This window comes from Pteropus vampyrus, unplaced genomic scaffold, assembly GCF_000151845.1.
Source record: "Pteropus vampyrus isolate Shadow unplaced genomic scaffold, Pvam_2.0 Scaffold350, whole genome shotgun sequence".
Lineage (NCBI taxonomy): Eukaryota > Metazoa > Chordata > Mammalia > Chiroptera > Pteropodidae > Pteropus > Pteropus vampyrus.
The window spans coordinates 704,136-719,242 of record NW_011889131.1 but is presented as its reverse complement, the minus strand read 5'-3'; the positions used below and the strand labels follow the sequence as shown (position 1 = coordinate 719,242).

The window sequence follows — 15,107 nt, the reverse complement described above, 5'->3', positions numbered from 1 at the left end:
GTAGCCCTCGTTCGGTGTGCTGTGTGTTTGTGTATCCACACCAGGCACCGGGAGCCCCCGCCTCTGCCCCGTCTCCCATCGCGCTCATCTTAGAGTAGGACTGTGGCAGGTGCTTTTGAATGGACGAATGGCTGGATTTCACGTTATCTTCCCCTGGTCCTTTAAGTGCCACGTGTGCTTTTGGCATGGGAAGTTTTTTAGAGTATTACTCGTTTCTTATTTTTCACGGTTGAGAAAAGGGGGTTGAGAAGCCCCAGCTGCGTTCAGGTCGGGGTGGGGAGGACAGTGGTCAAGTGAGGCTGCAGGGGCTTGGGCTGGGTGGGGCTGTCCTCTCCAGGATGCTCAGCGTGGCCTGAGGTCTCCCGCCAGGCTTGGCTTGCTCCCTTCGCTTTTCTTTTCTATCCTGGCCCAGGGCTCAGGGCCCAGATCCCAGATCCCAGATCCCAGATCCGTGCCTCCTTATCTGTATGATCTTGGCCAAGTGGCTTTCCCGCTCTGCCCCAGTTTCCTATCAGCAAAGGCAGGTGCTGAGCTAGCTGTGCTCTCTGCCCAGGTCCCCCTCGGCTCCCGTCATGTGATCCTGTGAGCTTACCTGGGACGGCACACAGATTTTCCACTCTCTCCTCCCTCCTCCCCTCAGTAAGAGGACAGGCCACCAAGGAAAGTTGGTCCTGTTTTGTCGTCTTAGGGGAGACTTGGAGTAAGGGGCTTGACCGCACATTCCATTCTGGCCAGTTCACTGATGTGGCACCCTCCTATAGCCTCATCATCCTAGAGCCGGAGGAGACTTGCTCAGGTCACACACTGAGTGGCAGACCCAGGCCAGAGACCCAGGTCTTCTGGTTTCTGGGCTAAGGCACTTTTCTTCATCCTGCCCCTTTGAGAGTGGACAGCAGTTATGCAGTTATGCAGTGGGTGTGGACTGACGAGACAACACACAAATGAGAGCTCCTCCTGCTTATTTGCCACTCTCCTTCTCAGGGGGCGCCTTCCAGACTGCTCGTGCTGCCCACTCTGCAGGGACTGGGGGGTCCTGATACCTGGAGCTGATCGCTGCATTTCCTGCTTCCAGGGCCAGCTGGTGGCTACGGCTATATTTTCTCAAGTGTGTTCTGCGAGGTGGAACTGGTTATTCAGTGAGCCAGGCCTTCCATTGCCAAAGACAAATGTTTCAGAAGTGCCATGTTAAACCAAGTTCAACAGGCTGCTTTCCTGAAGGACTTCTGAGAGCCTTTAATACGCTGATGTGCACTGAGAGCCTTTAATACACTTAGAAATTATGAATTTCTAAGAGGGGAGAATTAAAATGCAGAGAGTGGGGATTTATTATAAGGAAATGAGAGAGCCATTCAGCGAGGCCTTAAGCAGGAACTGAAACCCAGGACAGGAAAGGTGATCTGTGAAATTCCGTCTCGGGTTTTTTTTTTTTTTTTTTAGTTGTTTGTTTTTGTTGCATTTTTAAAATTTCTTCCCTCTCTCCATGCGTCCTACTTCATTCAGTTTCTTTTGCTTTCTCTCACCCTCATCCCCTGACTTTTTTTTTCAGTTGTGGCAAAATATGTATAAGTCACATGTACTATCTGAACCGTTTTTAAGTGTACAGTTCAGTGGTCTTAAATTAAGTACGTTCACGTTGTTGAGCTACTGTCACCACCTGCCACCCGTGAACGTCTGCAAGTTGCAAAACTGAAACTGTGTCTGCATTAAACAGTTACTTTCCTCTCCCTCTCCCCTCAGCCCTTGGCAGCCACCATTCTACTTTCTGTTTCTATGGTTTGACTACTCTAGGTACCTCTTATAAGTGGACTCATACAGTATCTGTCCTTTTGTGTCAGGCTTGTTTTATTTAACATCATGTCTTCAAGGTTCATCCATGTTGTAGCATGTGTCAGAATGGCCTTCCTTTTTAAGGCTGAATAAGATTCCATTGTATGCGTATACCACATTTTGCTTATCTATCCGTCCATCCATTGATGAACCCTCGGGTTGTTTCTACCCACCCCTGACTTTTTTTCTCTGGTCCACAGGTAGATAGAAAATGCCCAGCTCTGTTGTGCATTTTATAGGCAGAGTCACTGGGGAGGAAAAAGAGAGACTAAACTGATTATGTCCTTTCCGGTTCCAGCCTCTTCCGCCTTACTTCTTACGTGGCCGCCTCCAGTCTGTCTCAGCCTCTCTTTTGAGGAAGCTCCCATGACCGTAATGGTGCAACTTGGTCCCTCCTGGTCTTCCCTCTGAGCTCCTTTTGGCTCCCTCGATGGTCCTCATCATTCTCTCCTTATCTCACACTTTCCTTGTTTCCCCATCGACTTTTCCTCTCTGTATCCTGGTGCCCAGTCCTGAGGGGGTGCTCTCTGCTGGCAGGTTGGAGAAATGAAGGACCTGCAGGACTAAAAAGGCTTTGTTCCCAAACCTGGCCACTGTGGTCTTTCCTGGGTGCTCTGTGCTCATGAGCCGTTTCCCTCTGTTTGAGCCACGTATCATTAAATATGGCCTACCCTTTTGTAGACCACCCTTCGAGAACAGAGAAGTCCACTGAGTGTGGAGACATACCCAGATGTTCTCTTTCTCATAGGAAGGTGATGTGTTTTGGTTCATAATATTTACCCTTCCCATTGCCTTACCCCTAATTTAAAAAGGTGGGGGAGGGGTTGATGAGAGATCAGTCCGAGATTTCCCTTGTAAGTATGTGAGAATCTTTGTAAGAGAAAGACCCACCTGAGGCCTTCACATACATAAAGGCAGGGAGCAGAGGGGATGGTCATTGTTGACTGCCCGTCCATACCAGGTGTTTCCCACCATTATCTCAGTCTGCCAACGGCTCTCTGGGGGATTATTTCATGCCCTCAAATTAAGGAACCTGCTCGAAACCCCAGAGCTAGAAATCAGATGGATGGCGCTGGCCTGATTGTCTCTAAAGCCTTGGTACCGTGTGCCCCACTGCTTCCCACCTATGCCCTCTTCGCACACACTGCCCTTCCCCCAACGTCCCCTCCCCCCCATCACATAACCAGAGGTGGCTGTCATACTGCCAAGTCTGGATGGAGGTCCTTATTACAAAGTGCTAGGACTGGGAGGGGCCTTTATTTAGTGGTTTTCCAAACTGAGTGATAATGGAGGCTGGCAAGTCCAAAGTCTGCAGAGTAAGCTGGCTGGAGACCCAGGGAAGAATCGATGTGACAGCTGAATTCCAAAGACTGTGGAGGAAGATGTCCTTCTTCCTTGGGAGACATCAGTATTTTTTTCTTCAGGCCTTCAACTGATTAGATGAGGCCCACCCACACTAGGGAGGGTAATCTGCATTCCTTAAAATCTATTGATTAAAATGTTAATCTCATCTTTAAAAAATGCCTTCCCAGCAACTCCTAGACTATGTCGGACCATATTTGGTACCAGTGGGAGTACCACAGCCTCCCTGGAAGATGAACCATCACATCTATTCAAGTGCCTGGGTAGCATGATGCCACTGACAGAGATAGGGAAAGCTGGGTCTCTGCCTCAAGGAGGCAAGACAACACATATGGAGAAATTAAGAACAAGACCTTTTATACTTAAGTGCTACTTTATAAAGACAGAACGTCAGAAGTATTTGGAGAAAATGGAGGAGGTGAGGGCCGGAAGGGTTCTGGGAGTTCCCCCATGAGCATTTTCATTGCAGACATTTTTGTTGCACAACTGATTGGCCGTAAGGCAATTTCAGGGTAAAAGATAAAATATCTAGTTGACAGTCTGGGTTACGTTTGGCAGTCTTGATGTATTTAAGCTAGTTGTCAGTTTGGTTTTATTCCTCCTTTTACAAAGTTTTCACAGTGCTCCCATTTTTATATAAATCTTAGCTCTTCTCATAGTCATATCCAGTGATGAGCAGACATGGTGATCTTAAGACAGTGGATGGTGACACTTACATAAAAAGTGGTTTGCAGAACTGTGTGTACAGCCAGATTGCATCATATGCTAGAAAAGGATCACATATTAATTTGCAAATCCTTCAGTGACCACAGTCAGCCCTCCCACCCGTCGACACCAAAAGTTTACCAAACTACGCAAATATAAAAGAGGTCGCTACTAATTCACAAGAGTCTTCCAGAGCATTATCGATTCTTTAGTTGGAAACTGATACCTCCCTTAACGAAGGGCGAAATTGTAGCAAAAAAGAAAAAGAGTGATGCCAAACGAGGAAACACAACCGAATAAATGTATCATACTTTGAAGACAATGTATTTTCATTTTATTGCACTAAAGTATTTTTAATTTTTCATGTTAGACTATGTCCTTTTTCATGTCCGTCTTTTATTTTTCATTATTTTATCTTTTATGGCGAAATTGCCTTATGGCCAATTAGTTGTTCAGGAACAATGCTTGTGACAAAGCTCTTTATAGTAAACATGCTTATGGCGGAAATACTGGACACAGGCTCGGGGGTTCTGGGGACATTTCAGGGTAGGAGCTGAATGGGAGCTTCTAGAACACGGAGGTCTCGGATATATGAGGACACAGAAGACTTTAGAACCAGGTGGGAACTTCAGGATAATAATAATACTTTTATTTGACTAGGTCTGTGAGTTTATTGAGGGGCTTCACACACATTGTTTTATTTGATGCTCACAAGAACCCTAGTTGCTGTTGTTGTTGTTGTTTTCAGTTAAGGGTCCTGAAGCCCAGAGAGGTAAAGGGATTCATCACAGGTCACACAGCTTGCCAGTGGCAGGGCACGTCTTCCTGCTCCAAATCCTGCCCCTCATCCTTCCCTCCCTTTGCCGAGTATAAGGAAATCCATGTAAATGTGTGTATGTCAGGGGAGTGGAGAAGGGAGAGGGGAGAGTTGAGTGCACTGGGAAAGAATTGCTTTCTTCACCACGAAATTTTGTGAAACTGTGAAAATGGGCTTTTTTCTCTCACTCTCTCTGGATCTTCCCTCTTTACCATCCTCATTAATGCTCTCTCTTTTCTTGGTTTCTCACCCTCTTCCAGACACGAATGCAGAGTTTGAATCCGGATCCCAAAGCCCAGTACACAAGCATCTATGGAGCCCTCAAGAAAATCGTGCGGACTGAAGGCTTCTGGAGGCCCTTGAGAGGCCTCAATGTGATGATGATGGGCGCAGGGCCAGCCCACGCCATGTATTTTGCCTGCTATGAGAACATGAAAAGGACTTTAAATGCCGTTTTCCACCACCAAGGAAACAGCCACCTAGCCAATGGTATTTGAAAGCGTTTGTCTGGAGTTAGAAAATTCTGTCCTTCGACAGAGCCTTCCCCAGGGTTCTTCTCCCTGTGACCCAGCAGCCTGACGCCTCGTCTCTGCCACGCTTGCTTATGAATAAAGAACTCTAGAGCTGTGTGTGCACACACACCCAAACATACGCATACACACACACATGCTTTTTTTATGTTCCCCTCCGCTTTCTGAAGCCTGGGGAATCGGTGACAGAGGTGTTTCAGTTTTCATTGTTGTGTGGGTTTTTCTTTTTTGTTGTTGTTTTGTTTTTGTTTTTGTTTTTTTAAACATTCAAAAACAATTAATGATCAGATCTAGGGGGAAAAAAAAACCCTGAATAGGAACAAAACTTTTGAATACTGGATTCAAAAAAAAAAGTTATCTGGACAGCTTCTTTGAGACTATTTAAAAACTGGTTCAACAGGTCTCTACAACGGCAAGATCTAACTAAGCTTTAAAAGGTCAAGAAGTTTTATGGCTGACGAAGGATTTGCTCCAGCACAGATGGCCTTTCCCACCTTAAGCCTCTGGGGATTTGGGAATTTCACCCCCATTCTTTTCCGTTTGTCTGAGTTGCATCTCCCTGCGATCAAGGGCTGAAATAGTTTTCTTTTGTTGTTTTGAGGGAATGGGATGGGGCGGGGCGGGAAAGGGGGATGGGGCTTGAGTTTGGCGGGCAGCTTTTCCGTAGACACGTCTTATCAGGCCTGGCTGAGCGGTTATTTTCGCCTCTTCTGTGGGTTCGGCTTTTGGTGGTTTTTGTTTGGGTATGGAATGGGACTGTGGATAGCGGCCTACGGTGTACTTATTTTAACAAATTAATTATTCCACAGTGGAGAGGTAGATGTGACCAGCAACAACTTTCTTTCCTTCTCTTTTTGTTCTCAGAACCAAAAAGCATCCCTTCCACCAGCAAACCTTGATTGTAATAACTGCACCTGGCTGGTTTGAAGATGTTTGTTTTGCGTTTTAAAAATTGGCCATTAATTGCATTTACTGAGGTGGTCACTATAAGCCCTCATTTTGTTGAAACTGCGTATGTGATGGTTTAGCTCCTTGGTCACTAAACCCCTTGACAGCGGTTTGATGGAACCCAATTTTTGCCAAGTTCTGCCCAGCATTGTTACTGCTTCCCTGGGGTGTGTGTGCTGTGGGTCCACGTTGACCTTTCTGGGGATAATCATAAGTGTATGTGTGAAGGAGGGAGGTGGAAGTATATGCATTTCCGAAGCCTCATCCTGGTGTCCCTGTCATTCCTACAACCTTCCAGCTGTAATCTTAATTGCCGGGCATGTTACCCGCAGAGGGAAGAAACCCAAAGCCAAAAATAAAATCCTAGGCCTAAATCAGGCTTTCGAAGTTCCTGGTTCTTGAAGCCAGGTGAGACCCTCATACAGGGTCAGCTGTCTCCAAGACAAGTCATATCTTTGCAAATTAACCTTGAAAATCTTCTAGGTGCAGATATTCCTGGTGTCCGCTTCCCATGCCTTTTTTTTTTTTTTTTTAATACCTAGATTTTATTAAGGAATTTTCTTAAAGATTTCTCCTCTGGCATTTTCCCTCTCTCAGCCGAATGCATGGTATCATTCCCTCTGATTGCCCCAGTGTCCAGACAGAGTGAGTTCATCTGTAGACAGAGGTGAGGGACAAGCAAGAATTAAAACGTAAACAGTGGAAAAAGTCAACGACGTGGTGGGTTTCTGGATACTGTCCAGCGTTAGCAGGTAGGGCCTTGAACCAGGGTTGACTACGAGAGAGAAAATTAAGTTTCTGCGAGATGAACATGTGGGTGACTGTGCCTGTGTTACTTTATCCAGTATTTTCATGATCACTTTAGAGATTTAAGAGTCAACGCTCATTTGGGTGGAGTTCACAGTGAATTTCGCTTCTCAGAAAGCCGTACCCAGGGTTCCGTCTGATTTTAGGCTCCAGGAACTTCCTCAGCACTCCTGGTCCCGGAGGGTAATTTTCTGGAGTTTGTTTTGCAGGGATAGCTGGGAGTATGGCCACCCTGCTCCACGATGCAGTAATGAATCCAGCAGAAGGTAATGTTTCATGGCCCCAGGGAATGGCAGCAGGGGATGTCAAAGGGGCTGGAAAAAAAGGCGTGGGGGGAAGGGGGCACAAGCTGGGGCTGGGGGATTCCTGGCTCCCAGGCAGAATAGATTCTCCCAGGAGAATTCTTTACCATGTTATTAAAGGCCCAGAGAAGGGACATGAGCATTTGAGCTTTCGGTATTCCTGTTCTCTTAAATGGAGCTACTCAGAGTGTAACCCAGGGACCAGCAGCCATCAGCATCTCCTGGGAGCATGAGAAATGCCAATTCTTAGGTCCCAGCCCAGGCCTACTAAACTAGAATCTGGGAATAAGGGCTGGGAATTTCATTTTAACAAGCTCTCCTGGTGATTCCTTTGTATGCTTTTGCACTATAAAAGCTGTGTGCGCATGTGCGTGCGCGCGCGCACACACACACACACACACACACACACACACACATACACACACACACGCACGCACGCACGCACGCACTCTCACTCTCACATTCCTCTGGCCCTTGTTTACCTTTATCAGCCCTAGACAAATTTAGGAAGAATCTGTCAAAGACCTTTCATGAGGGCTTACGTTCAATTTTCTTTTTTAAAAGGAATTCGAAGTTATGATGGAAAATTTCAAACGCTGGCAAATGTAGTGGCAAGAGTATTATGAACCCCCATGTATGCATCATCCTTTATATGAACATTTGGCCATTTCGTTGTAGCTGTCCCCTCCTACCTCAGCTCTTTTTTTTTTTTCCTTTTGAATTTCGGGAGCATTAGAAAACAGTTCTCAGTAGAGCAGACGTGAGTTCTGTCAGCTTTTTCTGTGTCCTAGCGTCCTTAGCCGGCTGGGTCTGAGTAGCTAGGCGCTCTGGCACCTCGTGGTGGGCCTGCTTTCAGCCGGGTTGTAAGTCTATGACATGAGGGCCTTTCTCCCCCTGTCCCCTCGCCATCTGAAAATGATAGGGAGAATTGGAGGGAACATTTAAAGTCTAGTCTTGCAAGTTTGTCTGTTTTTGTTTTTAAGGTTAAACTTTCTGATTTGCTCTCGGCTGCCTCCCATGCCCTAGCAGACAGGGGACTTGTTTTGTCCTTCAGTGACCTGATGGGTCAGATTGGGAGGTGGGCTTCACTTTTTGTGTTCAAGGCGATATATACAGGGACCTGGTCAGTTTTAGCCCATGTCAGCTGGGCAAGAATTTTGTTTTTATTTTTCAGAGGAGAAAAAAAAATGAGGTTTCACTCTCTCCTCTTCTTCTTGACATTATATTGATTTAAGGACTTTATTTCTTTCGAAGTAAAGAAAAGCACACAGTATGTGTTCATTTTGGCAATGTGTGGGGCTGATGACAACTCTAAGTCTAAGGGACCATAAATGGCCCTCATTTGCCTCATGTCTTTTGAACCACCAGTTACTTTTATATGAACAAAGCCAGAGTCTTCATTGGAGGTTGTCACTGAACTTGGTCTGATATATTTCTAGCGTCTATTCCAAGAATACTGTGACACAGAAGCTAATGATACTTCAGAGGTACAGACCATAGAAGAAAAGATGGGACACGCATCCAGGAGATATTTTGGGACGGAGGAAGGCAGAGGGGTTGGAGAAAGATTTAGATTTCTGGCGGGTGTGATGCCCTAGGCAGTCAGGATCTAGGGGTCAGATCAGGGAATCCAGTCTGAAGTGGTGGCCTGATTTAGGGACCACCTTAAGATTCAGGCCAGAGAAACTTCAAGAAATAGCCACTTCCTGGCACTGGGTCGGGACTGCCCGGAGCTGGCCCTCTGTGGTCTCAGGCTAGGGCTGTGTGTGTGTGCTAGCTGTGACCTGTTACCAGCGTGTCTAAACTTGCTTGTTTCTCTTTATGGCTTGGCTTTCCCTTCCACTCCGACCTGGGGTGGGGCCAAACCAACCAACTGCCCACTGACTGGCCGTCTGTTGTGCCCTGCGGCTCCGACGACAGTTGTGAAGCAGCGCATGCAGATGTACAACTCACCACACCGGTCGGCCCTCAGCTGCATCCGGACAGTGTGGAGGACCGAGGGCTTGGGGGCCTTCTACCGGAGTTACACCACGCAGCTGACCATGAACATTCCCTTCCAGTCCATCCACTTCATCACCTATGAGTTCCTGCAGGAGCAGGTCAACCCTCACCGGGGCTACAACCCGTGGTCCCACATCATCTCCGGAGGGCTGGCTGGGGCCCTTGCCGCGGCCGCCACCACCCCCCTCGACGTCTGTAAGACCCTCCTCAACACTCAGGAGAACATGGCCCTCAGCCTGGCCAACATCAGCGGCCGGCTGTCGGGCATGGCCAACGCGTTCCGGATGGTGTACCAGCTCAATGGCCTGCCCGGCTACTTTAAGGGCATACAAGCCCGCATCGTCTACCAGATGCCTTCCACTGCCATTTCCTGGTCTGTCTACGAGTTTTTCAAGTACTTTCTCACCAAGCACAAGCTGGAGAATCGAACGCCATACTAAAGGAATAGGCTGTGGGCAGTGATTCCAGAATCTTTTATTTTTAAAAGGCTTTCTCTGCCTGCTTCCATTCCCTTGCCCTGACACCACGATTATTTTCACGAGGTGTTTGCAGGATGGGCCTACGGCTCCCTGACACCTTAGAGAGGAGAGGATGGGACAGCCGCTTACCAGAAGGCCGTCCGCAGGGACATCCGAAGTGGTGGTAGGTGGGGAAAGGCTTTGGAAGGGGAGCAAGAAATGGCTTTTTCTCTTCCTTCCCTGAGAGGAATGTGGCTTTTCTGCTTCACTGTGGCAGATCCCTCCCCTAGAATTGTAGATCACACAGGAGGGAAGAAAATGTGCAGTGACCGAAAACATTAAAGGAAAAAAAAAAAAAAGTATGTAAAAGTTCCAGTACACAGTATAAAATAGATGGATAATGTTTATCCTTTATTTTTCTACATAGAGGTTTTTGGATTTGTGTGTGTGCCTATGTGTGTGTGTGAATAAGTGTGACAGCTTGGATTACAAAGCTGTCTTGTTTTTGTTTTTTGAATAGAGGGCTGAATTCTTCCATTGGATTAAGTAAAAGGCACCAAAGTAATAAATTGCTAGATGTGGCCTAAAATTGTGTTGAGCCCCCAGATGGAAGTTTCACTTGAATGTAAAATAATAAATATAAGTTTATATTTTGAATTTCTCTTTTAATGGGGGAAAAAAGGTATGTTGAAAAAAAAAATCAAAGTAATGATATGTATCTTCCAGCTACTTTATTTTTTTTCTTTTATTCAGTCAGTCACTTTCATGTGCCTTTTGTCTTTGTCTTCTCGTAAAATCCCAGGACCAAAGATCTGGCCCTGGAGGTTTTTTCTTGCTGTGCGCATGCACACGTGCCGGGCGACAGGATCGCTCACCCTGGAGGTCAGTGGTCCCCAGCAGAGTTCGATGACTAGACCTGTACTGAGACCATCTCCTTCCCTGGTTATAAGTGACATGAATGTACGCCTCCCTGGGCCAGCACTTGGAAAAAAAAAAAAAAACCCCTCGAAACCACATCTGGCTACTTGTTGGCCAGGCAATTGGGATAAACCCTACCATTATCTTAGGACTTCATCCTGCATCCACCTTTCAACTCAGGCTCTTCAGGTGTACTTGTCTGTGTGCGTTTTGACTAAATCTGATATCCTGTTTCCCTGTGCAGTTTTAGACATTTTAAAAAACAGCAAGTGTATCTATGACACTTGTCTATCCCCCGTCACAAGCTTCTCACTGCACAGTGACAGAAGCCAGGCCCTCTAGCCAGGGCTCAGCTGCTGTCCGAAGCAAGGCCCGGACCCTCATGCACGAGTCAGGACGCTTCTGGAGACATCTTCAGCCTTACTAGGGCTATGTCAGCTGAGAACACGAGGCCTGCCTTGTTTTCTGAAATGGTGCATCTGAGCCAGATTATCACTAAGAGAAAATAAATGCAAGCCCATTTCCTCTAGCCACACATCTCCATTGGCTGCCAGACCCCTCTCCAAGAGAAGACCGACGGCTTCACAGTTTCCTTTCAGAGCTCATCTTTTAACATGAGCAGAAAGCACGTGTGTACTTTCATTCCTGTGGGCCTGGTCCCAACCTTTGCCCTTCTCCCTTCACCCTTCATCTTGGGCACAGTCAGTGGCGAGCATCTCTCTGAGGCTCAGAGCCAGGCTCCTGTAACTTCCTGGGAAGACATAGGGTGGCACTAAGACAATCTTCATCTTGGGACCCGGCATGCAGTGCCTCTGGGAGTCTCAGGTCGGGCAGGAGAGCCCCACATCAGGCAGCTCCCACGTGTGCCTCATGAGCAGAGATTTGCTCCTGGGCTCGGGGCTTGGCTTTTGGCCTGTCCCACCTCGGGATTAAGTCCCCAGTGGGAACCAGTTGTGGCAAGCGTCTGTCCCACTCGGGATACAAAAACCGGTGGAGACCAATGCTGCTGTGGGAAGTGTTTACATCCCTCTATACATTACCTATGTTAGTGTTAAATTCTGCGAATGGAAAAACTGAACTGAATTCTGAAAAAATTTTCCAGCCACTCCTTTAGTCCACTTACTATTTGCCACACTGCTGCAAAATGTTCTTTATTTCTTACAAGATTTTGTTTTCTATATTATTCTGAAAAGAAGCTGCTCACTTCCTTGGAAAACTCCTTTGGGTGGGGGAGATGCAAGAAGCAGAGGTAGGGAGTGCTCAGAACTCTGGTCCCAGAGTCAAGAGGTCTGACCCTGGTTCTCTGAATGTGTAGATAGATCCACTGGGAATGAGGGTGACGCCATCCATCTTGCCTTCCTCACTGGGTCTTCCTGAGGCTGAATGAGCACCAAATAAATATAAGTGATCATTAATTTTGTGGGAATTAATTTAACCCCCTCTTCCTGAGCTCCAAAGTTTATACTATTGCCCCATGCAGACTTCAATCCAGTTGTTGATTGTGACTGACATTATGAAGTACTAAATAGGAAAATGTTTCTCCCCACCCCAGAGCCCCAGTGATGACTGACTTAATATAATCAGGACATGTACTGAGTCATTAGTGTCTTTGGAGTGACATCTGTAGCCAGGCAATGCCACTCGAGTACAATAATAACAGCGAGTGTGTGCACGCGCACGTATGCGTGTGTGTGTGTACTCTTCTGCTCAGACCATGGTTTGAAATTCGACCACTTGTAGATCAGAGTTTTATTTTTAATTAAAAAATTGATTTCTTTTTCAAACAGGATAAATGTCCAGCCCATGACTATGTTTTTAAAATTTTGGATGGAGTGTAGCAATTTTCTGGCCTCTATTCTTCTGTGTGGTTTCTGTTTTCTCTTTCTCTTTCCCTTTCCCTTTTCCTTTCCCTTTCTTTTCTCTTCTTAAATGCCGATGTCTTATTCCAAGAACTGTCCTCCAAAGTCCCCCTAAGGCTGCATCTCCGACACATTGCTATGCCAGTAAGGTTTTATTTAACTTTATTTAAGGATGATCGTGCCTGTTAAATGAGAATGTACTGCTGCTTCCTACCTGCTAGACGCACAGTGTATGTTAGGAGGGTGAGCAAGTGTTGTTTCTTAAACGCCTGTAGTAAATATGGTTGTTTCTGCCTCTCAGTTGTCGCCAGCTCTTTGAAGGGGAGAAATATGTGATTATGTGTGGCGATATTTCTGATATGCTGCTACAGTTGTGACACTGGAGCTAGAGAAAAATAAAGCCTTGATCTTTGAAGTGTTGTGGGCTCTGTGGTGGGAATATTGAACCAAGAGGAGAGGGGATGTCCACGAGGCACAAGCCCCTGGATGTGCTGACCCATTCACTCACTGTGTGCTCAGTGGTTAAAATGGACCAGAGAAAATGTTACTTCATTATACTAACAAAATAAAAATTATCCTTGTATTGCTAATTACTATAAGGTATTTGCTACAAGCTTTGTAAAGTTGGCTTTTAGAAACTTGCCGATCTTAAAAACAAAAGAGTTATAAAGGTCAAGGTGGAAATTCAAGACAGCATCAATAAACAAAGATTTTTATCTAAGTCAGATTAGCAAAAATAATCTCTTCAAAATAGGAAGCTGGATCAGATGAGACATGATGGGTATGATCTAAGAGCATTTACAAATGAGTGCTCTTGGCCACCCTAGCTCATTGGAACACCACGAACCTTGGAATCCCATTCCGTGTGAAGGAAGTTTTCCTACACTCAGAATTTGGTCCAGTCTTTCCATCTAGAATATTGTTTTTGCCTGGCTGCTCTTCTCACTATGATTACTTTCTCAGTACCATTAATCATGACTCCTTTAATGTGTAATTTACTCATATTTTAATCCTATCACGAGCTTGAGGGAACATATGAGAGGGAGTCATACATGACGACTGGCCCTCAGACCCTGGACCCTGCCTAAAGATTGTGAGCTGACCATAGAGTTTCATTATTATGGGCAGATGAGACCACTGAAGTGGTAGAGAATAAACCAGAACCACAGGAAGCTGCCGGCACTTGGGCCTTACCGGCTTCCAGGCTGGTGATGTTTTTTTCAGTCTTGGACCCAAGGCAGTTGAAGCTTGGACATTGCGCTGAGTCCTCGGGTATTTTTTTCGTCAAGGACACTCACTGAGGGTGCTTACTTTAAAGCAGTGCCCATTGAAACTTCACAAAGCCCAGTGCTGCAGGGAAAAAAAAGGCATTATGGGTATCCATAATTACTGTCATTAAAATTTCCCCATTATTCCAAACTTTGTTATACAGATACAATCAGGGAAAAGGAGAGGATTCGCTGCAATATTTCATTCACCTGGTTGCATTCAGCTGAAAATATGAATCTTAGACTATATATTTGTCACCTGCCAACCCAAGTGAAAGGCATCCACCAAGAGAACATTCTCACCCTTCTGTGGACAGCCAGAACCTACTGCCACAAACAAACTGGTACGAGCAAGTGCTCCCAGTATTACTCTTCATTTTTTCTTTTCACTCCTTCCCTTAAAAGCAGCGCCAGTAAGGGCCAATGTGACAAGAATGGAGAAGCCAGCTATCCACAGCACCTCTTTCCGTAGCTCTGGGCTTCCTGAGGTTTCAGCTGGGTCCTGCTCTGTGGTAAACGTCTTCAGCAGTGAGTCCTTGACAGCAACAGAAATTCGTGAGGACTCTAAGCCAATGCCCGGGCTTCAACTGCCTTGGGTCAAAGATAAAAGCATTGCCAGTATCGTCTGGATTTATATTTTTTATTCTCATTGAAGAGTTTCAGATGACAACAGACATGGACTGGGCTGTCCCTCCTAAGGTGTCCCTTGTGTCCTCTCAGGTGAATGCTGGTGACTCTCCCCAGATGTTACCCCAGTTATGGAAAGTGAAAGATCTTAACTGCTACAGATAAATAAGATGACTGAAGAGCTTTTTAAAGAAGCCACGTCAACAGGAAACTGGAATTCTAAAGTGTCCTCTCATATCCCCATCTTCACGAAAGAAAGCTCACATGTTCCCCTAAATAATATTACTTTTAGGAAGCAAGGCTAGAGAAATGAGTACGCTTGGACATATTTTCAAATTTTATAAATGTATTGGGAGTCAAATTTTAAATACAGTATCTGGCTGGGGACCCCTGATGAACCTCCTGGGATCTCTATCTTGTTCCACTATTCTATTTGTCTTTCTTTCTTTCTTTATTTTTATTTTTATTTTTTTACTTTTTGCCAATACCATACTATCTTGATTACTGTGGCTTATATATAGGAAATCTTGAGGTCAGGTAGTGTCAGTTCTTTGACATCATTCTTCCCCTTCGATATTGAATTATTCTGGGTCTTTACCTCTCTCTGTAAACTTTAGAATCAGTTTGTCAATATCCACTTCTGTCTAGCAGAAAGTTGCTCCTTCAGCTCTTGCCCTG

The 15,107-nt window shown here is 45.8% G+C and overlaps 1 protein-coding gene across 3 annotated transcripts in view; it reads left to right on the top strand.

Moving 5' to 3' along the window:
• Positions 1–12,949, top strand: part of SLC25A37 (solute carrier family 25 member 37) — a 38,823-nt gene extending 25,874 nt beyond the window's left edge. The window contains exons 2-4 of one of the 3 annotated variants that reach the window (XM_023522602.1): positions 4,972–5,678; positions 7,206–7,262; positions 9,219–12,949. In XM_023522602.1, coding sequence (XP_023378370.1) covers positions 7,220–7,262; positions 9,219–9,739 — 564 coding nt within the window. In that variant the 5' untranslated portion in view covers positions 4,972–5,678; positions 7,206–7,219 and the 3' untranslated portion in view covers positions 9,740–12,949. The remainder of the gene's footprint in view (positions 1–4,971; positions 5,679–7,205; positions 7,263–9,218) is intronic. The other 2 variants (XM_011378978.2, XM_023522601.1) reach the window with 2 other exon arrangements.
• Positions 12,950–15,107: the final 2,158 nt, after the last annotated feature.